Raw genomic sequence first — 22,052 nt, 5'->3', positions numbered from 1 at the left:
TTTGCATAAGTTTAGATTTCCATCAATCTAGGTCTACTGACTACTCCAAACCTACAAATCCCACCTGTGACTCCCACCTACGCACGGTAACTATAGGAGATAATGCACGTGTGTCGCACCTGTAAGATCAGGCGGATATAGTGAATCAGAGCCTCCTCCAATATCTCCTGGATAACGAAGGACTTTATATACAGCTGTAGGTAGTAGGTACGTAGTTGTGTTATTGTTATTACCGTACTATTATTAGACTCACGTGATGCGGTTACCGTGCGTCGCTGTGCCTAACGCCGCATAGTGATGGAAACCTTTGAGCTCGCTGTGCGACACGATGAACTCAAGTATCTCGCTCAAAAGTGGTCGGATTGACGGCGCGTTTCGACTAACAGCGCACCAGTAATAATTGCGATAGTGTATGGAATACATGCATGTTCAAGGACGTGTAAATGACCAGTACTACTCTTCTTCAGCGTCATCATGAATACCGAGGTGTGAAAAGTCATCAGCAATAAGGAGAACATCGTGCAAACTTCTAGAGGCTTGTTCCACTACCTCGTCCTCTTCCTCCTCGTCATCCAGGTCATCCTGGGTGTCTACGTCTAAGGGGGATGCGGTGTGATCAACAGGGAGGGGTGCAACAAGCATCTGGGTGGGGATCTGTGCGTTAGCTACACTCGCGCTCTCCCCGGGACTTGTGTCAGCGCTAACACCAGGGGTTAGTGTCCCACTGAAACCCGGAAGCTTTGATATGTCGTAAAGCCGTTTAAGATGTCGTGAGTTGAAGCGTCCTCGAGTGTTTCGGTGGATGGCGATTTGATGTGCGAGTGCTGGGCTGGTGTCTTTTAACTGATTCTCACATTCCCGTAGATACCTCTCTTCATCACGTATATAGGTCACGAGGCGTCGTACCTCAGTATCGAGGCGCTCAATCTCTTCGCGCGCCCGACACATTTTGAAGTGGAGGTCCATCGCGCTACGAGCAGCAGCCGATGACCAAGGGTGTCGAGAAACGTCCGCACGTGTATCACGTAGCAAGTCGAAGTCTGCGAGGAACGCGTACTCTACGACCTCGTCCCACTTAAGTGTCCGGCGGGGAGGGTGCATTGACCCAGCGATAGCGTTGTATGTGTTGAGGGCCGTTCGGATGGCGACGGATCGTGTTTGCAATGCCTTAGCAATATGCTTTCGCAGTTTGTAGCCTGGCTTAGTGTTAGAATCGGCAAGCAATATACCACTTTTTACTCACCTGTGCCCGCACGGTTCATCCTCGTCAGCTCAAATATACGTGCAACGATCAATCCTTCGAGTCGATCCAGCGCACGCTGGTACTTCCGGTTGGCCACGAGTCTTCCAACCCTCTGCCACTCTGCATCGTGAGGAGTCCAGCGTTTCTCGATCTCGAGCCTGCACTCAAGTGCTTGAACGAGCTTCAAATACCTCTCATGGTCCTCAAGAGCATGCCGTCGGGCACTCTCAGCATTGCGAGTATTCTTCGCCTGCACATCATATGGCGCAGCCTCGAGGTGCGATGAGCCCTGGAAAGCTGTTATTGCAGCGTCCAGAGTTTCCCTATGTGAATTTTGTGTCAGCGAGTACAAGGCCCGTACATCAACATCTAAACTCACTCGCTCGCAGTAAGACTAACCAACCTTTGCCAATACTCCATGTGCAGTGTTTCAACCTCCGGTTCTCGTGTCAGACCTTGAAGGTATACCTTTTCTTCCTCCAGCCAGTGCTCGAACACGGTCTCGTCGGTAACTTTGAGATCTCGCATCAAGTTCGGTAGGGTCGCATCCCCGTCATTCAAAACGTCAAGCGCTTGCTTGTAGTTGTTATATAAAAAGTCGGCTAGCAAACAGAAGGATTTGTCAGCACAGGATCGAGTTTTGACAAGACAGCTTACAAAGATTAGCGTACACTTCAAAATCGTCGTTGTGCTCGAAGTATGTGTCGATGGACTGTTGTCTATGGAATACACTTGCGTACCGTAGCGCAGACGCTAATGAATTCGATTTTGAGAATGTTCGTTCACAGGTTTCCAGATCCTCGAGGCCCAAACCTTTGATGTAAGTAGTAAGCGAGAAAAGTTGGCACAATCGCCTGTGCGCATGTCCATGGAAGGCACCGACAAGGCAAGTGTGATGCATAGACCGTGCAAGGGGTCCGAGGGAGCTGTTGTCAAGTGTGGTCTTGAACTGACAACCGATGTCATATCCGCCACCCAGATTGCTTCCAAATACGTCCAGCAACTTTGAAACAACGGCCAGAGGATACTTTGCGCTGTCAAATAATTGTTAGTTCACAAACAACCTATCAAAAAAAACTTACAGCTCCCCGCTCTGTACCATATCCGCAACAAGCAGAGAGAATCCATGGCGGCACACGGCCACAAATATGCCCGTTTCATCATAAATGCCCCATGCTTTCTTCGTCTTTGTATCGTCCATATTCTTCCAGCGTCCCTCGCACGTGTTCTCGAGATGTACATCCTAATAGATGTATTAGCCATCACCAACCCAGATCAGAAGGCACCCCTCACCTCATCACCTGCAGTAGTAGAGTCCCGCGCGAATTGGTCGACAAAGGTGCGAGATAGGTAGCGGTCGCTCGCCAGTTGCTGCCCTGTTGGAAGTTCTGAAGATGTACTGAGAGAATCATCAGTATCTAGAGATCTGCGAAGGACTCTTTTTAAAGAGTCGTTGCCATCCATGGCGTAGAGCAAGCTAAATGTTAACTGTGGTTCATCTGTTAGTGTATATGTACATGCGGGACAAGCATGTTTCAGGCGCCAATCGGGTGAGTCACGTCGTAGTGATTCGGCTACCATGGCAGCCACCGAACGTCGAACTTGAAGATATAGGTCGAACGCAATAGAGAATTGACGAGATAGGTGTCTGTGGAAACCAACCTGCACGTGAATCAGCACAATAAGAGCGAAAGAAATCAGAAGACATACACCATGCAAGTCGCACATGGTTTTGACGAAAGCCTGGATAGACAATTGAGGACTTCTAAGATGCGCTACACGGTATAAATCCAGAGCTTCAGTAGTGATTCCGACAGTTGGTGATATGGGTGAACAAGGCATCAGGCCTTGACGAACGAGCGCAGTGCTGATAGTGGCATCTGTTGGCAAGATTCGAAGATTGACTTTCTCAGCATCTAAACAACAGCCCAGACATGCCGTCACATCAAAAAGTAAGCAAACGAAAACAGACCGAATCACTCACAGAACACATCTATCACGCTGATTGGCCATTGACCGTAGTCAGAGCCACTATCCAGGTCTTCTCTCTCCAATCTCTCAAAAAACCCTTCCTTACGTCTTGCCAGGCTCCACGCAAGGTACGCATCGGTTATCACTGGCATCTGCTCAGCAAACGCCTTGTTCCTGCGGAGGACACGATCACGACGTGTGCGGTTATCCACACGTCGAACACGATTGTTGCTGCTCACAAAGGTAAGTCAAATGTCAAGGTAACAATAAACTTCACTCACATTCTCCAAAAGTCTCCTAGAACCTCTCTTGCGAGGTCAGTAAACTCGCCACCAGCATGGCTGATGGCGAGCGGCTCCGTTCCATTGCAAACATCGCCAAAGCTGAAGTCATCGCAGTCCTGCCAGTCAAGGATGGTGGTATTATTGCCCTCTTTCAGCGCTTCGAGTGCCCGACGCTCATCCAAACTCATAACTTTACAACAGGTTATTTTTTCTTCTTCTTCTAAGTGTTGAATTAACATAGCATACCTTGTAGACGTGCTTGCCGCCGCTCATTGGAACTTGCCGCTTGCTGAACCAACTGTCTGTGCTTGAGTACTTTGGACATGCGATTGGCTGGCAATCCATTGTTGTCCCTCGGTGCCCTGATGTGCCGAATGGATCGCAGCGAAATGTTGGTGCGGACTCGCTGGCGTGCTCCACTAGTCCGCGTCATTCAGACGCATCTTATGTTTGTACTACTGTAAAGGTCTGATCTATTTTTCACGTGACTGATTATCTGTAGCGCTCCGACCAAGTCCTTAGTGAGATCGCTCCTATGTCAACACCATCTAGTAGCCGCCCTACCCAGGGTGATCATGTTCGAGATTTGCACAATTTGCTGCAAGGGATGACACTATCAGGTGGGTGTTTCACCCATCCAGAAACTAATACACTGACACTCGATAATAGATTCATCATTCGATACCGTCACTTGGAGCCGCAAGACAACAGAAGAATCCATCATCCTATCAAAATCATCCCTCACGCCATCCACGCTCACCAGCACTCGTTCCATTCCAAAGAAAGAGGCACCCATTCCCCCTTCCACTACAGCTTGCTCTACTGCTACACCATCCCACCCTCGGCCTCAGGCTTCACCAGTGGTTGCGCAGACACCCTGCCAAGTCACGGCCGCCCTTCCAATGCCTAGCGACATCCATCCTCCACGAGCCGATCAGACACCCGAGGGATTCTGGGTGATAACGGTTGGGCAAGAAGTTGGCGTGTTTTACCGCTGGTAAGTGTGACATGTCTGGGTATCTGTTGGCTTGCATTGGCTAAGTCTTGACGGTGTTGTCAGGGCTGATGTTGCTGAGCGAACAAATTTTGTTAGCGGTAATGTTCAAAAACGATACAAGTCGTTTCAGCAGGCGTTAGCAGCATATAAGGCCGGGTGTGACGAAGGCAGGGTTCGGGCAGTTCCACTGGCGGGTGGCCCTTTCTGGCCATCCTCTCCAGAGTCCTCGCCCAACCCTCCTTCACCTACATTGTCTGTGGGCTCATCTGCGAGCTCAGACTCATATGACCTATGGTTGCAGGTCGAAGACTTGACAGAGACAATGAGCCAGCTTTAATATAGTTTACATTGTGCGCTGTCATGTATTTAGAATAACAAAATGAAATTGCGCAAAGCGCCTTACTCGTTATACCAGCGCCATACATTTGTTGGAATATTCACCGTGCAAGGGTTGTTGAATGGAAGGGACGGGATTCATTTTTGACGACCAGCATTGGGCAAACAATTGCATCATGCATCAACCGCTACATACAGCCCTGTCATAGTCATAAATGTTCCGCACGGAATCACCACCACATTTTTCAGCTTCGGGTGAAGTATGCATGTCTGCCTCTGCCTAATAAACACCTTACCTTGTTCAATATTTTTTAACAGTGTTGCATTCGTGAGCCCGAGCATCCGTACACTCGAGTTCGCTATCCATTCGCTATGGGTTCGCTATGGGTTCGCTATATACGCTATGAGTTCGCTATATACGCTATGAGTTCGCTATATACGCTATGAGTTCGCTATATACGCTATGTTCACTATGTATTCACGACAATGCTCAGACTGACGGTTGCCTAGACTTCGGGTCAAGTAAGCATGTCTGCCTCTACCTAACAAACACCTCACCTTGTTCAATATTTTTAACAGTGTTGCATTCGCGAGCCCGAGCATCCGTACACTCGAGTTCGCTATCTGTTCCTACCCGTTCGCTATGAGTTCGCTATTGTGATGTTCACTATGTGTTTGCTACAATGCTCATGAGACAGCCTGGAGTCGGGCACGCGTGCTGATAGTACCAGTCATTATAGATTGAGTATGATAGTACCTATTTACAATGTTCATTATCTAGTTTCACCTCCATGAATTTTACCTGCGAAACCACGGAAACCAGTAAATCGTATAGTAAAACACTGTCGTACTTGAGACGCTCCCTGCAATAAGGGCAACTGGTGTGTACAATCCCCCGTATGGCTTCCAAGATCGTCCTCCCCTCCAAAGCATGCATCGCACATTGATCAAGGAAAATATCAGTCTCATGTGTCCCCTCCGTGCGAGCGTGCGCGAGCGCTTCCTCGTATGCTTCTCCCCATTTGTCTTCTGACACCAACCACTCCTTTCGCCACCTCTGGAAGATTCTCTCGGTGGAATCTAGAGTTTGAGAGTCACAGGGGCAGGGCAGATCGTTGTCCATCGTGAGCACTGAATCATCATTGGCGTCCCAACTAACATCGCGGGACAGGTCTTCGCAGTCGTCAATTGATTCGTGGGACAGGTCTTCGCAGTCGTCAATTGATGATGCGATGGGTGCTGTTTGATCGTCGGTTAGTTTTTTTTTCTTCCTCCTGTAGATCCGTTGAGTAAATGATACCCATGGCGATATATGAGTGCTTACCTTGCCCTATTTCTAATTAAAAAAACATTCGTGTGAGCACGAACAGTAGAGTTGCATGGGGGATGGACTCACAAAGCTGCTCGAGCACGAGCCTTGGCGTTTTGAGCTTCTCGAACTCTGTCCGGGGCCCGGGGGTGGTAAGCAAAATTTCAGTGACTCAAACGATTTGACCTACCCTGGTTTGGAGAGCCAACGTTGTGTAGCTGTGCGCTGCCTGGATGATGAGCTGCAGGATCTCCCCCGAGTCGGATGTCCCTTTGAATGCATAAGTGAGACAAGCAGATTCAAATGCGAAGAAAGATGCTTACCATGGTTTGGGGGAAAAGGAATATTTGCGAGACAGCCTGCCGTGAGACATAGATAACTGATGGTGATGACAGCCTGCTGTGAGACATAGATAACTGATGAGATCAAAATAATATGATCAGACATCAACAGCTGGCAATGATCGAGATGATCGATGATATGTTTTGTTAAACATTAAGCGCTTGTTAGCAGAATGTGCTTACCTAATGAGTTGTTGGTCCAAGTTGAAGCAGGTCTGCTTCATTGTCTTGCTTTGGCATGCTGGAAATGCGACCGCGGCCAGTAGAATACCAGCACCCTAACTCAACAGCCAATGGCTCATGCCGTTTATGCAGGTGCAAGTCCGCATGGGGACCCGAGTCATGCAACATGTACATTGAAGGTATGCCTCGATCAGCACTGCTTTGCACTGCCGTTAATATGTTGCCTGAGCGGTTTCATGTCAACCTCAAGATCTTACACCGTTTTATGCCTTTTTTTTTCAAAAAAAAATTGGTGTTAAATGATAGGACGTGCACAGCGTGTCGCGTGTCGTTTATTGGCGAGATCTATATGATCCATCACACGCCAAACTCTGTGTTGAATGATAGGACGTGCACGGTGCGTCGGCGGTGTCGCGTGTCGTTTATTGGTGTGATCTATATGATCCGTCACACGCCAAACTCTGAAGTTGGGTCCCCGTCTACGCTTTGTCTACCCACTGCTCCAAGTATGAGTTATCTCTACACGGCTGATGATTTTGATGCCAATGGCAACTTTATCTCGACCGGAGGTCTTTCAGGCGACGGTTTTGATCCGGTCAGCAGCACTGGCAGTGAACGGGTTCCCAACATCAATCAGATTGACTGGGATGACCCGTCCCTGTACATTATGCCGCTTACCAACGATGAAATTGCAGCTCTAACTAAGGACATAGCAGCTACGAATATCCCAACTATTCCAGAGCTCCCCACCCCCCCTGCTCGCACACCATCACCTCAGCCAAGTCCCACCGAAGCAGTGGACATAGCAGCTACGTATATCCCAACTATTCCAGAGCTCCCCACCCCATCTGCTCGCACACCATCACCTCAGCCGAGTCCCACCGAAGCAGAGGTGCCGGACACCATTGTAGAGATCCCAGAATCAATCCGTGAGGCAAACACGTCCTCTTGGGCAGCGCGGAACCCAACACGAGCGATTATCCGCCCCCGGACACCGCCACCTCGACTAACGGATGCCCAGAAGGCGTCTCGCAAGATCAAGCGGGACCAGAGGCTCGAGCGAACGAAGAACTTACACGACGCGGTCGCTGAATACTTAAATGCACAGAAAACAAAAATCGAAGCACTCTCGCGGGCTCACCACGTTACTCCCAAGCACATCAATGATATCATTGGCAGTCAGACGCATTATCGAACCTCGCGCAAAAGTCAATTAATCAACGCACTTGTTCATGCCAAGGCGAAAGAGATGAACGCAGGTAAGTCGGATCAATTTTTACTCAATTGTATCACGAAGCTTATCATGCATTAACTAGATCGACCCGCAGGCTCTCGGTACTCGTTGGCCGAACTTCGTGAGATGGTTGCGGCTGACCCTGAAACAAAAGGCCTTACCAGGCAAGAAAAGGAAGGTTACATTGCAGCTCTCGAGGAGCATCGTCAAAAAAAGGTTGTTAGTGTTCGGGCGAACAATCTGGCGGCTGCGCGAGACGTTGTAGCCACAACAGATAGGATCGTGAAGGAGGTACGTTTGAATTTTGACAGCAACTAACTAAACTCATTTTTTTGAAGCTGGATGATCTGCGAGTTCGGACTGGTGTCTACGGCACACTATTTGTCGTCCGCGGTCACATCAACGACACCATTCAAAGTGCGATGCACGGCACAGATAATTCCGAAGATTTTTGGGAGGATGTGTACGAGCATCCCATGGCTGACTTTCTTAGGCAATACGAACAGTGGGCGTGCACCCAGAATCAAAGTAAGTCCTTCGCCTCTTTACGTAGCTCGGGTACTTATGCAGCTCCTGTAGACCTCAATGAACGTGACTCTTTGGAAGCTGTGAGAAAGCAGGTACGCAGACTGATCCTCCGGGGCCTAGGTGAGTATCAATGTGTTCTACACACGCCGCCCCCTTCTAACATTATTCACAGTTGCCGTGACTGGCAAAAAAGATATTGTAATGAATTACAATAACTACGAAACATCTGTCATCGAAACATATGGAGTGCGCCTTGTGGGCTGGCCCCATGGTGTCAAGTTCACCAGCCCTTCGAACATCGGGACCGTCGGCGACATTCGCAAGCTCCGTGATGCTCTCAAGGCACGTACGTGCTACTGGACCGTTTTATCACCGGCGGAGGTCAAAGCTCATGCGTCTGAACTCGATACACGACGTTCAGCTGGGGAAGTTGTTCGGAAACCACGAAAAAAGCGTTCGGATGCTGGAGTACCTCGGAAGCGTAAGGACGGGTCTAGCGCAGGACGGGCAAATAAGGAGAATCATAGACCATTGAAGAGAGCAAAGAAGAACCCTGCCCAGCTCCAGGAAGGTCCTAAAAGCGCTGAATTTGTGGAATCTTCTGACGAAGAGGAGGGGGATGAATAGTAGTCTTACATTGCCTTAGTCTACTTTGATGGACCCATAAGACTCGTATACGTAATGCAATTATTACTGGTGTGCTGTTCGTCGAAACGCGCCGTCAATCCGACCACTTTTGAGTGAGATACTCGAGCTCAACGTGTCACACGACGAGCTCGAACGTTCCCGTCACTATGCGATGTTGGGCACGGTAAGCGCATCACGTGATTCTATTAATAGTACGGTAATACTGACAACCCTCTGCGTACCTACAGCTATATAAAGTCCCTAGCTATCCAGGAGATATTGGAGGAGGCTTTGATTCACTACATCCGCCTGATCTTACAGGTGCGACACACGTGCATTATCTCCTATAGTTACCGTGCGTAGGTGGGAGTCACAGGTGACAAATCCATCAATCTCCGTCCGAGGGCATCTGACCGATTCTTACTGGGCTGCATCAGTGAACCGATGAACCGATGAGAAAGTTACACTGCCAAAAATGTTAGAGCATTCTTCGTATATCTGCTGACTTTTATCATTCACATTTCGATTCAAGTCTTGCCTGAGGGAAAACTCCGAAACCGCCAATGTGCCGAGAGCGTTGGTATGTACATCGCAGGTGATTATAATAACTTGAATCCTGAGGGTCGCGGTCAAGACTCAAATTCATCTTCTGAATCTGACCTGCATGAATATCCAGTGCACAAGTGTGGGAGCTGAAGTAGCTGAAGTGATCGTTACCCACGAGAACACGCGGTGCTCGTCGTTTAATCACACGACGTTGGCGCGGACGTCTATCGTCAAGTGTGCTGCACGCGGCGGTGAGTGACAGCAAGCAATAAAATTGATCACCTCGTGCTGAACTAGCTGGGCCAGGACCGTGGACGAATAGCGTATACAAACCTAGTCTCAGACGCCTTAATGATACCACGCGTATACTTCCTTTCTTGCGGCTGAGGCTTTGCTGTTCAGGTGCCATTATATCTCATTATATTCCAGTTCCATTTCACCAGCTTCTGCTCCACAAATTCCTTAGATGGCTACAGACTTTACCCTCAGTGAGGATGCAAATGCACTCTCCCCGCAAGATATGCTCACCCTTCCTCGGCCTGGTGCTCCCTTGCCAAACGACATCGGCGATCTTGCTATCGTACCCATCAGCACGTACTCTTTCCAAGATCACAAGTACGCTCCCCCTTTTTTCTTGTTTCTATAGTCGTAAGACTGTCTGGCCCTTAGGTCTCACATGTCGCTCTCCGTCGTCGCTCTCGGCGATGGTCATATCTATGACATTCCTTTGCCCGACGGTGGTGATGCCTTCTGGCTTGATTCCCGCACCATCGCACACGTCGTGACAAAAGATGACACACAGAGCCTCTACACCATTTCCATCACCACTTCACCTCTCACCTCTGACACCTCCTCCCTTGTAGGATCCTTCCCCATCACCACCGCAAGCGCTTTCCGTTACAGTCCCAGCGCTCAGCGTCTCGTGTTTTCCGCATACGTGTATCCTGATGGCCTCCTCGAGACCGTAAAGGAGCAGGACACGGCGTATGAGAATCGGGGCAATTCTGCCCTGGTGTATGATCAAACTTTTGAACGCCAATGGGGTACATGGGTCAGTCCCAAGAGCAAGGCTCTCATTGGGGTCAGTCTGGCAAACATAGGTGCGAAGTGGGTACTGGGGGAAGCTTACGTGAACGCGCTGAAGGGGACGGGACTTGTGAGTGCTTGATTCAGCTCTTTGGGCTGGTGGTGAAATCGAATTGAGCCAGTCTTCCCCCGTGGAACCATTCGGTGAGGCGGATGACTATGATATTTCCAAAACGCATATCATCTTCACTGCAAAGGACCCACAACTCCCCAAGGCCATGCACACCAGGCAAAATGTGCGTGCGCTTTCCTCTTTTGACCCTTCTATGCTAACATGCCATGTAGATCTACCTTGTTGCACATGACGGAACAAACCTCAGGCAGCTCACCTCGGGCACCCAAGGCGCGACGCACTCTCCCGTCTTCAGCCCCTCTGGCGACAAAGTCGCGTGGCTGGAACTTCCTTTTGATGGGCAAGAGAGTGATCGGTGGGTCATGCAGCCTATCCGCGTGCTATCCTGACTTGAATTCACGCATGTACCTCTCACCCGCTCACACACACACTTCCGCTCCACCGCTTCTTCTTCCTGCACTGTCGACCTCACGTGTGCAGCGCCAAAGTGGTAATCTACGACCTCAACAAGGATGTCCAGTTCACCATCACGGAGGACTGGGACCGCTCCCCTGGTTCTATCATCGTGAGTCCAGCTGTCGTGGTTCTCTATAATTCCTTCACGCGTTTTACACCTTCCTCACATACTTGTGCTGTTGTACTAGCCAACTAACCCAATTCTAGTTCTCCCCTTCCTCTGCCCTCATTTACGCCACTACGGGCGATCACGCCCGCATCAAGGTCTTTGCGCTGGCAATTCCGCCAACACCTCCCTCCAACACCACGTACACCACTCAACCTACAGCCCTCACCTCCAGCGGTTCTATATCTGGCTTCAAGCCAATCCCAGGCGGCAGGGCCACCTTTGCGCTTTCTAGCCTGACGTCCCCGAACGAAGTGTATGAGCTTAGTGGGCTTGATGTCGCCGAGGAAAATCTCTTAGCCGGAAGAAAAGTAGATGTGAAGGCGACGACTATTACACGCCTTACTTCATTCGCTACCCCAGGGCTCCAGGGAAAATATCTTTCCCCGGGGAAGGATTTCTGGTTCAAAGGTACGGCTGAGGGGCAGGACACGCATGGTTATGTCATTACTCCACCTGGATTCCAACGTGGGGTCAATAGGAAGTGGCCTGCGGTGTTGTCTATCCATGGAGGCCCGCAGTGGGCATGGTTTGATGAGTGGTCGACGTTTTGGAACCCAAATGGTACACATTTTTCTTTTGTTGGGTTACAAGGAGTGGGCTAATGCTGGGCTGCGTCTGGTATAGTCTTTGCGAGCCAGGGATACGTGGTCGTTTCTATCAATCCAACGGGATCCACTTCATTCGGACAGAGTGTGTGGTACTCTCTTCTCTTGTCTGCTCTTGTGCTGACGCAATATCATAGACTTCACGGATGGTGTCAGTAATAACTGGGGAGGCCGCCCGATCCAGGATTTATTGATGGGGTGGAAGTATATCCTTCAAGAATACCCAGAGGTGAGGTTCTGCGCCACGTCTTCCCCTCACTCAACACATCCTGAAGTCGACTTCTTCGCATAGATTGACCAAAGTCGCACGGTAGCTGCTGGTGCGAGTTATGGTGGGTATGTAATCAAGTGCGTGTTTTTTCCTTCTTGTCTTTTACATCATTTTGCATGTTGATTTTCATTCTTCATAGCTGGATCCAAGGCAACCCGGACTTCGGATTTGGGTTCAAGGCACTAGTCTGCCACAATGGTGTGCGTTTTCCCTCACTCGGGCTACATGAAAGAGCGAAAGGATTGAAAGGTACTGACCATCGGCATGAAATAGGTATTCGACAGTACTTACAGTAGTTATGCCACTGATGAACTGTTCTGCGTGCGTCTCCCATCCCTATTGCCCAACCCTAACCACTAAAAGCACTGTAGTTCAACCACGAATGGGGAGGACGCCCATGGGAACCCGCCGCAATCGAAACATCGCGGAAATACAATCCCGCGTACACCGTTGCTAAGTGGTCCACTCCGCAACTGACGATTCATAGCAGCAAGGATTACAGGCTTCCTGAAGGAAATGGCATTGCGGCTTTCCATGCATTGCAGCAGTACGTTTTTATACTCCTTTCGTTATTTTTTGCCTGTTGTTTCTTTTTTGCCTGTTGTTTCTTTTTTGCCTGTTGTTTCTTTTTTGCCTGTTGTTTCTTTTTTGCCTGTTGTTTCTTTTCAATCTACCGTTCCTCTCCCTCTTGTTCTTGATACTGCTATTTGGCGGGTGATTCTTACTCATCGACACGCATATAGGCTGGGCGTTCCGAGCCGCCTTCTGATCTTCCCCGACGAAAACCATTTGCTGCAAGATGCTGCGAATAGGTGCGTACACAGTTCCACACACTGGACATGAGCTGATGCCCTGACTGGGACAGTTTGAAATGGCACTATGAGGTGTTTAGGTGGTTTGATCAGTTCGTCGGGCTTTCTTAGGATATGTTTTGGAAACAAATCGGGGCAATTGTAAGATATAAGTTATCATATAACTATACGAGGGAGCCTTCGTGATCGCTCCTCGCGTCCCAGATGCTCATGCACGACAGCCCCTTTCCCTATTAACAACATCTTAAATTACAACTATAAGTTGTATGCACAAGGATCTGACTAAGAAACGGGAGTCAGGGCTTCCGAATGAAATGAACAGCGTCCCCGTCTCGCTTAACTCGGCCTGGGGACTTGAGTCTGCGAACGTAAATGCGAAAGATATGGTAATGGCCTAGGGTTGGCCTAGGTCTGACTCAACACCTTGTCCTGTGTCTTTCAAACATTCTGCGGAACAAATAACTCATGTAAATATATATTACGACGAAATATGTGCCAAGACCCATGTCTCCTTGAAATCGACTTCGCAACACCAAATAAATAAGCACCACGACGAAACTTGAAAATCAAGAAGAAAAAGCCAAATTCTCCTGCTCCCTGCATAGCACCAGATTACCGTTAACTTCATCGTGCACCTCCCATCCTATACGCCACTGCCAGTTGATATATGCACGCGCTCCTGGAAAGCGATTGAGGTCATGGCTGTTGCTGCATCAGAGTCAGCCACGAGCCGAGCGTTGAATTCTCGAACGCCAAGGATGAGGCGTGGTCCTAGCACAAAGGACTGCATGACTTGCAAAATCTGACCAAAACCAAGAAGAATCTGAGCTTCGAGGGAAAATTGGTCCTATAGAAATGATGAACCGCAGTCGCATGCAGAGGTCAGTGAAAGATTGACATACCGCTGAGATCGTTGGAGAGAAATTAATTACGAGGCCGAAGCAAGACAAGGCAACATAACTAACGTGTTCAATCATTCAGCGGAAAAGGGAACCACATTCACAATATGAGCTCACCTCGCAAAGTAAAGCACGTGTGATTTTATCAACACCGTGAAACAGTCCCCGATAATCCCTCCAGCCGAATGTTGTCGCAGTTCACGGAAGTGTTTTACAGCAATCCAGATTGCGAGACACAGCGCGAGGACCTCCCAGACAGCGCCGAGTATCCAAGTCATGGAAAACAGAAGTTGGGAAGTGTCCGCAAGGCCAATCGTGCACGCATAGGTGCCAGAGAGAATGAGTTCCTCTAGTATTCATCAATGAGCGCCCTGCACGGTTTTCATTAACGAATAAGTGTACTTCCTGAAGCACCCCTCGTTTCCATTGACATGACCACTCCGTCGAAAATGTTGACAGCAAAGCAAACGACGAGGAGAAATATCAGGATCCTTGTGGATCGTTGATACATGGCATGTAACCGAGTGGTCATGATAACTGCAACATGTTTCGGTCAAGTCAATATCATAGGTCTTGTTACTGTACAACTCACCACACAGCATTGGAAATGCCACAACATTCGCCCAACTCCACACGAGGTACAGAATCCGGCCTGAGAAATCCGGTGAGTGATGGGCCTTGGGTGGATTACACACCACAAACAGACTCACATCTGTAGCAGTCATGATAGTAAACGAAGAAGCTGATCATGAATGACACTCACCCCTACAGGGCGTCGCGGTTAATTGAATGGGAATAGCAGGCATTGGTGCAGAAGACTCACTGCATCAGTCAACAAAATCGTCGGAACATTGACTGTATGCCACTGGTCAGAAGAAACAAACACTGTGAATGCGAGAAAACATACTTAGTATGTTCAGGCTGATTATGAGAGATAATAGATTAGCACGACACCAATTGTCAAGCCTTCTGAACATACGCAATATATAAAATTCCAAGATAGCGCACCTAGGATATTGTCGAGTCAGCAGAAATTCACAACAGGCAAGCTACGTACAGTCAGATAGAAAACGGTCATCAGGGACCAACGTTGTCTCTGTTGCAAATCAATGTTGTTCTTCTGACGTGGAACTGTGCTCACCCAGACCAGTTCGACCTATAAACAAATCTTAGCGAGATGGCTGTTCCGGTCATAGGATCAACATACCTCTTGTCCGAACGTAAGGGCTGGAAATACTTGTGTGAAATCAGCAATTCTCTAATGCTATGGTGCTCACCCCAATCATATACCACTCCAACACTAGCGGCAACTGGAAAACCACAATCAAGGTCAGATCGAGACATCAGCGCCGAACTCTGACTGCTGTTCACGAACCTATAAAATAGCTGCTAATACGCCAAGCGTTGATGAGTGGCCACCAACTAGGGTCGTCTGAGACTAGGGTCATACTGTTAGAGGATGGATGTGAGGGAGCGGGAAACTTGGTGGACATACGACGATGATATTTGTGCTAGATATACCACCACCATCCAGGAGCATCCAGGGCTTGGATGACCGAAATGATATCGAGGGATGATATTCGTTGCTGTCGATGGATATGACATCATGTTCGAAGTGATGTAGCGGGACTTGAATAAAATACTGGTGATACGAAAGTGATCGTACGGGTTCAGATCTCCTCACATGATTGATTTTCCTAATAATAGTGTCATCAGTTGCATAAGATCAACGATCGATCAACAATGGCTCATTGCGTCGGCATGATGCCAGACCAACCGTTAGAAATAGTAGGGGAGATCCGCCCACCCAGGCTAGTAATACATCCCTTGAACAAGATAACACACTTACCATACAGCTGCCAACGCACACCCTCAACGTTCAACGCTTAATCAAATGAAAACTGCAAAACATGCCGCCATAAATGCACCATGCAGTGAGATGCAGTGGATGCGAATGCAGGAGTCGAGCTCTACTCGCGTTATTCGTAGGGTAGAGACGTGGATTGGATTGGAACAACGCCTGTGCTTAATCAGATTTACATAAAGATGTGGGGCAGCGTACATGGGCGGAACACTTGAACACAGCAAAAGATGAAAAAACGTAACTGTTCGTGATTTCGACACCTTGTTTCCGACGCCATTCTCAGAATGTATCCATCATGACAAAGCAATCAAGTACTTCCCACCTTCAGTCACTCGGCGAGGCAATGGTCCTTACAATTGGTAGAGCTTCTGCGAATTTGAAACGTGCAAAAATGATTTGTTTGATCCGCCACCTTGCTGCCACCCGTGCATATCTCTTTGCAAGCCTATACGATGCAAGTACGAATGATTGGCATCTTCAGCATGTTGGAGGTACAGTTAGAAGATCAGCGAGAAGCAGTTCACGGGTGATTCCAGGAAGTGGCAAAAAGTACACTTGACCAGTGCAAGGTCGCCAACATCAAAGCCAAGCCAATGAAGGGAGCGAATGCGAAGCGGTAAAACGGCACGAACGACAAAAGACGACAAAGCGCTGGTGAATATCTAATTATTTGCAAATTGTAGCGATGTAGAGATGTAGAGAACAAGGTGTGATTGCCATGAAGCCCGACTGCTTTTGGATTCTGGAACTTCGACCTGAAAATGTCCAAGCTCTCATTCACGCATTTCAGGTCACTGCGGCCCACCTTCCCAAGTCGCAGCAAAGTTCGATGCCAGCGTCAACCTCTCTGCGTGCGCCCTAACACGGCAACAGCACCTGGCAGACGTTGTTTTACGTCGGCGGCAGGGGATAGAGCTACTGTCAGGGTGGGTATGTTTCATCATCATACCTGCTCGCTGTCCTCAATAGCGAGCTCAGGCATTTTGTCGTCGCACGGTGTTACTAAAACGGGAATTCACGCTAGTCCTCAAAGCATCCTGATATGTCTCGGCAACAGTACTAGCACGCGACTGCGTGTAAAAATTCATTATGTGCGTACTTTGTGTGTGAAGTAGTTGAACTGATCCAGCGGTCTTGGTGCAGGTCTTAAGTTCGCGTACTTATTGCAGTGGACCAACAAGAATCTCCCCGATATGCCCAGACCGTCAGTCGTTCTTATTAATAGCTACTGCCCCGAACACGTAAAAGAGCTCAATCCTGAGCTTGGTCGGATCCGAGCATTTGGCACTGGGCTCAATTTCATGAAGATGTAATGCTCACAGGCAAGCGCATTCACAAAATGAAATATGAAATACTAGTACACTTGAGGACCTGGGGTATCAATAAATCACATCTAATGTACAAACGTAAAATTTCAATGTGATGCAAACGCCTGCTGGAACTCGGACAACTTCAAGGCCACTCAAATCTTCGCACCTATCATGGCTAGGCGCTGAAGCACCGCAAACCAGCTACCCTGTGGGGTGGCGGGACCAAACAGCCATCGTTGCACCCACGCAGCAATTCCACCTAAAAACGTCAGACATTCATATGCTGCTCAGTATCGCACCTATACAATAACATACCTTTAATTGGTCCTTGTGGTCCAAATCCGACAAAACGGAGAACCAAGCGAAGTAACCACCCCTCAAGCAACATTCCAATCAGAGGTACAAAAATCTCTGCAGTCGCAACGAACACGAGGGCATTGGCGATGTCGGGATGCTGTTCAACAAGGTCTCCTGTATCATGTAATATTATGTCGTCAATGTTCCGGAACAGTCAGGTGCCCGCTCGCGACTTGCCTATGGTCACGGCAACACGTTGAACATCGAACTTGAGGGAAGTAGAGTGACTTTTCAGCAGTTCTTCGCTCACTCCGAGCTTGATGGCGAACGGTAGAAAACCCTCCTCGATGCGGTCAAGCACCGTATTAATCATCATCGTACGGTTCTCGTGACCGGGAGCCTCCTCGGGTGGCGGAAACATCTCTTTAAGCTCTTCGAATAGGAAACTGAAGGCATCTGCCAGCTCTTCTGCAATGGAGTCGAGAGAAACACCACTTTCTTCAACGGCTCCACTGCAGACTTTGTGCAAGGCGGTAGCTGTAGTGGTGACGCCGTCTACAGAAACTCTGAACTGCGTCATCTGCTCAGACGGATAGAGCTCTACGGCGTGATGGAATTGTTCATCTGCGTATTCCTTGATATTTGGGCCGAGCTCTGTGATTTTGTGCCAGAAAGACTCTCCCGTGTCTGAAACGTGCAGTCCGTCGTACCACGTGTGTACTGAATCAGACAAAGAATGAAGTCCTTCTGTTAGGTTGTAAGCAGCGCCTTTCAGGGATGAGTAGGTGATGAAATTGACCGTGTATTGCGTCCGTAATTTTCGCTGACGTCAGGAAATAGTTGAAAAGCAAGTAGTCCGCACTCACATTTCACAGCTTCCCATCCTTTTCCTAGATCAACCTATGATGTTCGTATATAAGGGTGCGGCATACCTTCCTCGATACTAACGCTTTTGTTGGAGGACCGGCCATCTTCGATATAACTGGAGCTAGTAACCGGTGGTGGGGCTGCGGCAGCTGCCAACGTAATATACGCAAGGACAGAGAACCGCATCGCCGTACAATGACTAGGGTAGACGACGACAATAACGATTAATGGTTGGACCTATAAGGATCAACACGATCTATTATGTAATACGCTGAAGATTCGAAAATGATGGCAGCTTTCAGCGCTTCAGCCTACGCGGGTTCGCCGTTGTACATAGGGTACTGGCAAATTCAAACGTCACGCGTGCACTGGCAAGTGCTGATGAATCTAATTATTTGCAAATTGTAGCGATGCAGAAATGTAAAGAAGGTGTGATTGTCAAGCTCGACTGCTTTTGGAACTTCGACCTGAAAATGTCAAAGCTCTCATCCACGCATTTCAGGTCACTGCGGCCCTCTTTCCCAACTCGCAGCATTCGATGCCAGCGTCAACCTCTGTGTGAGCGCTTTAACACGACAACAACACCTGGCAGACGTTGTTTTACGTCGGGGGCACGGGATAGAGCTACTGTCGGGGTATGTTTCATCATCATAACTGCTTTCTTTGTTCACATTCTTGCATCCGATCCTAGGTATTTACGCCAAAGGCTGCAGCTCTATTCGTTGCAACAGGCGTTGGTTTGTTTTATTACTTCCGTTATGAGAAGCAAAAGCTCCTCGAACAACGGCGTACGTCCTTCGCATTCCTACCCAACAGTGTTTTAAAATATCCACATAGAAAAGGAACTCGAATCACGCAGCGTCGGACGAGCTCATGTCGGTGGTCCATTCACGCTGACGACTCACGAAAACAAGCCTTTCTGTGATAAAGACCTCCTGGGGAAATGGAACTTTGTCTACTTTGGGTTCACCAACTGTCCCGACATATGTCCTGCTGAATTGGACAAGATTGGCTCAGTCTTGACGTCCTTGGGTTTGTGTTCATACATTATTTCAGCCGTGGCATGCATTCACCACATCAAACACAGAGAAAGACTATGGGACAATCTTTCAGCCCGTATTCATCTCTGTTGACCCCGCACGCGACTCTGTCCCTCAAATGAAGACATATCTCACTGACTTTCACCCTCGTATCATCGGTCTCACGGGTGACTATGCAACTGTGAAATCCACCTGCAAAGCCTACCGCGTCTACTTCTCCACCCCGCCTGACGCAGATCCCAAGGGTGACTACCTTGTCGACCATTCCATATATGTGTACCTCATGGATCCAAATGGACAGTTTGTAGAAGCGTTTGGGCAGAGCAGTACATCAGAAGAGGTCGTTGAGCGGGTAAAGAAGGAAATTTCGGAGTTTGAGAAGGAGACAGGGAGGAAAGTGTAGAACTCCAGCATACAATAGCATCTTGCATCTAGCATATCACACCACTCATCTATCTCGTCGCATTGTTTGACGTCTCGAAAGCGATTGATAAGAAGCGTCCCTAAGGTCGTCTAGATGATAGCTTCGGTAGCTTCAGCAGCCTCCTCTACTTGCTGGTGTTTCAATTTTGACATTTTCTTCATCCTCCGCATCATGCTATAGAAAAAATGAGCATCATATGTTTTGGTGCGTAGTTGAAATGCCTACTCATCGTATTGGCACCTGTTGGTGTACGTCTTTCAGACCCTCAGCAAATAGAAAAGCAAAGAGTAACTCACTTCTCGTAGCCGTGACGCTCATTCTCACAAGTCCAGGGTAGATAATAGTTTTCTCTCCGGCAGGTATTCAAAGGTATCAAAAGTCTGAAGTATCACGGGCAACAGTTTTGTGGGTCATACGTTCTCAACCGAAGAGTAAAGTAAGTACGTACGCTGAGCACTGGTCTCTCCAAGCCAAAGGCACCTTGGCCGCCTTGAGCTCCTCCTGTGATGCAGTGAGTGATGATGGCATGGAGGATTTCAAGAATATGTCGAGGACCAATCGAGGACTCAAGGAAACGAACGGACTCGGAATGAGGTTAAAGTGGCTGTGCTATTTGTTATGAATATTCAAGTTTGTCCATACTACGCTCAAGCAAAAGCCGTTCGTGAAAACAGTGTAACTCAAAGAGAAAAATACAAGTGGTAATATGTAAGAGTACTACTGTCCCCCTTGTTCTTTTTCCTCCTGTTTCATACTCATCTGGATCGCCCGAGCAATTGCCTCTTCTTCATCCATGTCTTCGTCCTGCTCCTCACCCATGTCTACATCGTTGCGTTCGGACATGGCAAGAGCTTGAGCAAGCATGGCCTCGTCATCCTTGTCTCCGCCTGCTGACTCCGGCTGTGGCTGGGCATCGGTAGCCGGTTGACGTGTTTGCTCTTCCGCTGCTTGCCGAGCTTGTTCTTCTTCCATGGACATGCGAAGGGCCTGTACAAAAATATCAACAAACGGCGTATTCGACAGCATACTTAGAAGCGCACCATTGCAAGCTCAGGGTCCAAACTTGGATCAACACCGAATTCAAAGGCGTTGGTGCCACCTGAACCCGATGCACCACCAACGTCTCCCATCGCCTCTGGTGGTATCCCCCGGTCTTCCGACAGAATTGGGGAAGAAATTATCACATCTGACAGTAGGTGTGTACCAGGTGGTACAGACACTAAATGTCTGAAAAACCATGCACATCAATCTACGTACACATTCTGATGGGGTAACACACTCACGAGTTATCGCTATTTGCAGTATTGTCTACGAAAGCCTTGAGGACATTGGTATCCTCCTCAACGCCGTCGCCAAACGCAACGAAATCAACAGCAACATTGTTCTTCTTCAGCCTCTTTGCGAGCTTCACCATTTCCCGCTCATCCGCGCCCTGACCCTCCAGCGGAGATCCGACAAAGACTATTATCCTCTGGCGCAGATTCTTGTTCTCTCGATGCTTGAGAGCAAGCTGGGCAATGTTTATGGCAGTAGGAATGTCTATTGATCCGCCAATTTTCGATGATGTTACATGCAAGGCCTTGATAATCTGTCCAATGTCTTTCGAATGGGTCACGAGAACCTCAGGCCTGCAAGAAACGTTAGCAATCGTAGTTTTGCGCAAGCAACTGACTCGTACCCTTTGTTAGCCATGGTCATGACGCCAACAGTGTTCTCTGGATTTGAATCAATCTTGGTCTGGAAGATGGTCTTGACAGCATCTGACTGTGCTTCGAAGCGGGATGGGATATAATCTCCATTGCGCATGTATTCTGAATTGTCAATTATCATCATGGTTGCCTCGAGCGGCATCTTGGGCGAATGTAATTAAAGGAAGGAGATAAGCGTTGGTTGTGGATCGTGAAAGCGCGACGAGCAGTGACGCGTTCTGCTAGAAAGCTGTCGTCTGCGTTCGGAACCCTAACCCCAAGGAAGGGCTGCTCTTAGTGGCTGTGCAAGTTTTTATGGTGGTGACCGCCGTGGCACTGGCAGCACTAGTACTCTCACTGGAGCACAACTTGGTTATATAGTATACTGCACTCAGTTAGTTGCATTCGAATCCACAGCCGACATCGTCAGTCTTTATGAGAAGGAACGACTAGTTTCTTCTATAAATCTGGCTAGGACGGAATTGTCGATGCCATCCTACTGCCCATGACAAGCGGTCTGCACGCCGATATATGGTATAGCTAACACGCACTCGTGATCAGCCCTGATGGCACAGTGACAGGCCAGGTAAGA

At 48.6% G+C, this 22,052-nt stretch overlaps 11 protein-coding genes across 11 annotated transcripts; 4 read left to right on the top strand and 7 right to left on the bottom strand.

Moving 5' to 3' along the window:
- Window positions 1-2: 2 nt before the first annotated feature.
- DEU56DRAFT_942490 (uncharacterized protein) lies at window positions 3-3,686 on the bottom strand (the record flags this gene model as incomplete). Its single annotated transcript, XM_041358950.1, has 10 exons — window positions 3-379; window positions 550-1,196; window positions 1,244-1,566; window positions 1,623-1,845; window positions 1,901-2,277; window positions 2,326-2,486; window positions 2,537-2,905; window positions 2,954-3,159; window positions 3,228-3,445; window positions 3,496-3,686. The coding sequence occupies 10 exons, from the start codon at window positions 3,684-3,686 to the stop codon at window positions 335-337; spliced, it is 2,760 nt and encodes a 919-aa protein (XP_041209275.1). The 3' UTR covers window positions 3-334.
- A 708-nt stretch (window positions 3,687-4,394) lies between these two features.
- Window positions 4,395-4,832, top strand: DEU56DRAFT_735417 (uncharacterized protein; the record flags this gene model as incomplete). Its single annotated transcript, XM_041348455.1, has 2 exons — window positions 4,395-4,495; window positions 4,559-4,832. Coding segments are annotated over 2 exons (375 nt in total), but the record flags the coding sequence as incomplete, so codon positions are not given.
- A 756-nt stretch (window positions 4,833-5,588) lies between these two features.
- On the bottom strand, window positions 5,589-6,550 carry DEU56DRAFT_912005 (uncharacterized protein; the record flags this gene model as incomplete). The annotated part of the gene is made up of 5 exons (XM_041357349.1): window positions 5,589-6,105; window positions 6,156-6,167; window positions 6,228-6,272; window positions 6,331-6,410; window positions 6,464-6,550. The coding sequence occupies 5 exons, from the start codon at window positions 6,548-6,550 to the stop codon at window positions 5,589-5,591; spliced, it is 741 nt and encodes a 246-aa protein (XP_041209273.1).
- Window positions 6,551-7,331: 781 nt separating this feature from the next.
- Window positions 7,332-9,053, top strand: DEU56DRAFT_735573 (uncharacterized protein; the record flags this gene model as incomplete). The annotated part of the gene is made up of 4 exons (XM_041348460.1): window positions 7,332-7,872; window positions 7,981-8,189; window positions 8,237-8,426; window positions 8,599-9,053. The coding sequence occupies 4 exons, from the start codon at window positions 7,332-7,334 to the stop codon at window positions 9,051-9,053; spliced, it is 1,395 nt and encodes a 464-aa protein (XP_041209272.1).
- A 603-nt stretch (window positions 9,054-9,656) lies between these two features.
- DEU56DRAFT_800010 (alpha beta-hydrolase) lies at window positions 9,657-13,296 on the top strand. The gene is made up of 16 exons (XM_041353057.1): window positions 9,657-9,850; window positions 9,906-10,001; window positions 10,066-10,214; window positions 10,269-10,755; window positions 10,808-10,921; window positions 10,971-11,113; window positions 11,239-11,323; window positions 11,422-11,944; window positions 12,008-12,073; window positions 12,126-12,217; window positions 12,281-12,336; window positions 12,399-12,459; window positions 12,533-12,580; window positions 12,631-12,806; window positions 13,003-13,071; window positions 13,125-13,296. Exons 3-16 carry the CDS (start codon window positions 10,066-10,068, stop codon window positions 13,180-13,182), a joined length of 2,127 nt encoding a protein of 708 aa, XP_041209271.1. The 5' UTR covers window positions 9,657-9,850; window positions 9,906-10,001; the 3' UTR covers window positions 13,183-13,296.
- Window positions 13,297-13,714: 418 nt separating this feature from the next.
- Window positions 13,715-15,463, bottom strand: DEU56DRAFT_912002 (uncharacterized protein; the record flags this gene model as incomplete). Its single annotated transcript, XM_041357348.1, has 11 exons — window positions 13,715-13,918; window positions 13,974-14,031; window positions 14,088-14,319; window positions 14,373-14,507; window positions 14,563-14,622; window positions 14,878-14,891; window positions 14,950-14,978; window positions 15,028-15,126; window positions 15,178-15,206; window positions 15,248-15,280; window positions 15,346-15,463. The coding sequence occupies 11 exons, from the start codon at window positions 15,461-15,463 to the stop codon at window positions 13,715-13,717; spliced, it is 1,011 nt and encodes a 336-aa protein (XP_041209270.1).
- A 1,348-nt stretch (window positions 15,464-16,811) lies between these two features.
- Window positions 16,812-17,905, bottom strand: DEU56DRAFT_799974 (uncharacterized protein). Its single transcript, XM_041353056.1, has 4 exons — window positions 17,679-17,905; window positions 17,460-17,615; window positions 16,980-17,403; window positions 16,812-16,927 (listed from the first exon to the last, which is right to left on the bottom strand). Exons 1-3 carry the CDS (start codon window positions 17,860-17,862, stop codon window positions 17,297-17,299), a joined length of 447 nt encoding a protein of 148 aa, XP_041209269.1. The 5' UTR covers window positions 17,863-17,905; the 3' UTR covers window positions 16,812-16,927; window positions 16,980-17,296.
- A 220-nt stretch (window positions 17,906-18,125) lies between these two features.
- On the bottom strand, window positions 18,126-18,670 carry DEU56DRAFT_302362 (uncharacterized protein). Its single transcript, XM_041345560.1, has 3 exons — window positions 18,374-18,670; window positions 18,310-18,325; window positions 18,126-18,254 (listed from the first exon to the last, which is right to left on the bottom strand). Exons 1-3 carry the CDS (start codon window positions 18,492-18,494, stop codon window positions 18,167-18,169), a joined length of 225 nt encoding a protein of 74 aa, XP_041209268.1. The 5' UTR covers window positions 18,495-18,670; the 3' UTR covers window positions 18,126-18,166.
- A 111-nt stretch (window positions 18,671-18,781) lies between these two features.
- On the top strand, window positions 18,782-19,751 carry DEU56DRAFT_912000 (SCO1/SenC-domain-containing protein; the record flags this gene model as incomplete). Its single annotated transcript, XM_041357347.1, has 4 exons — window positions 18,782-18,943; window positions 19,000-19,096; window positions 19,146-19,340; window positions 19,396-19,751. The coding sequence occupies 4 exons, from the start codon at window positions 18,782-18,784 to the stop codon at window positions 19,749-19,751; spliced, it is 810 nt and encodes a 269-aa protein (XP_041209267.1).
- Window positions 19,752-19,861: 110 nt separating this feature from the next.
- DEU56DRAFT_735535 (NADH-ubiquinone oxidoreductase B18 subunit-domain-containing protein) lies at window positions 19,862-20,300 on the bottom strand (the record flags this gene model as incomplete). Its single annotated transcript, XM_041348459.1, has 4 exons — window positions 19,862-19,946; window positions 19,998-20,012; window positions 20,069-20,152; window positions 20,221-20,300. The coding sequence occupies 4 exons, from the start codon at window positions 20,298-20,300 to the stop codon at window positions 19,862-19,864; spliced, it is 264 nt and encodes an 87-aa protein (XP_041209266.1).
- A 72-nt stretch (window positions 20,301-20,372) lies between these two features.
- On the bottom strand, window positions 20,373-21,766 carry DEU56DRAFT_972385 (uncharacterized protein). The gene is made up of 4 exons (XM_041359483.1): window positions 21,451-21,766; window positions 21,056-21,400; window positions 20,813-20,999; window positions 20,373-20,759 (listed from the first exon to the last, which is right to left on the bottom strand). The coding sequence occupies exons 1-4, from the start codon at window positions 21,621-21,623 to the stop codon at window positions 20,490-20,492; spliced, it is 975 nt and encodes a 324-aa protein (XP_041209265.1). The 5' UTR covers window positions 21,624-21,766; the 3' UTR covers window positions 20,373-20,489.
- Between the last annotated feature and the right edge of the window lie 286 nt (window positions 21,767-22,052).

This window comes from Suillus clintonianus (genome assembly GCF_016758775.1).
Source record: "Suillus clintonianus strain FC179 chromosome Unknown DEU56scaffold_29, whole genome shotgun sequence".
NCBI lineage: Eukaryota > Fungi > Basidiomycota > Agaricomycetes > Boletales > Suillaceae > Suillus > Suillus clintonianus.
The sequence above is the reverse complement of the archived record's forward strand: the minus strand, read 5'-3'. Positions and strand labels throughout refer to the sequence as shown.

Bases quoted from the DNA above. Each gene is read 5' to 3' on its own strand.
- DEU56DRAFT_800010 (XM_041353057.1), top strand. From the start codon at position 10,066: ATGGCTACAGACTTTACCCTCAGTGAGGATGCAAATGCACTCTCCCCG. The intron at 10,215-10,268 runs GTACGCTCCCCC...TCTGGCCCTTAG, and splicing joins TACTCTTTCCAAGATCACAA to GTCTCACATGTCGCTCTCCG. The intron at 12,074-12,125 runs GTGTGTGGTACT...GCAATATCATAG, and splicing joins ATCCACTTCATTCGGACAGA to ACTTCACGGATGGTGTCAGT.
- DEU56DRAFT_799974 (XM_041353056.1), bottom strand. From the start codon at position 17,862: ATGTTTCCGCCACCCGAGGAGGCTCCCGGTCACGAGAACCGTACGATG. The intron at 17,616-17,678 runs GCAAGTCGCGAG...TACATGATACAG, and splicing joins ACGTGTTGCCGTGACCATAG to GAGACCTTGTTGAACAGCAT. The intron at 17,404-17,459 runs GTATGTTATTGT...TGACGTTTTTAG, and splicing joins ACCACAAGGACCAATTAAAG to GTGGAATTGCTGCGTGGGTG.
- DEU56DRAFT_302362 (XM_041345560.1), bottom strand. From the start codon at position 18,494: ATGCGGTTCTCTGTCCTTGCGTATATTACGTTGGCAGCTGCCGCAGCC.
- DEU56DRAFT_972385 (XM_041359483.1), bottom strand. From the start codon at position 21,623: ATGCCGCTCGAGGCAACCATGATGATAATTGACAATTCAGAATACATG. The intron at 21,000-21,055 runs GTGAGTGTGTTA...ATGGTTTTTCAG, and splicing joins ACTGCAAATAGCGATAACTC to ACATTTAGTGTCTGTACCAC. The intron at 20,760-20,812 runs GTGCGCTTCTAA...ATTTTTGTACAG, and splicing joins TGGACCCTGAGCTTGCAATG to GCCCTTCGCATGTCCATGGA.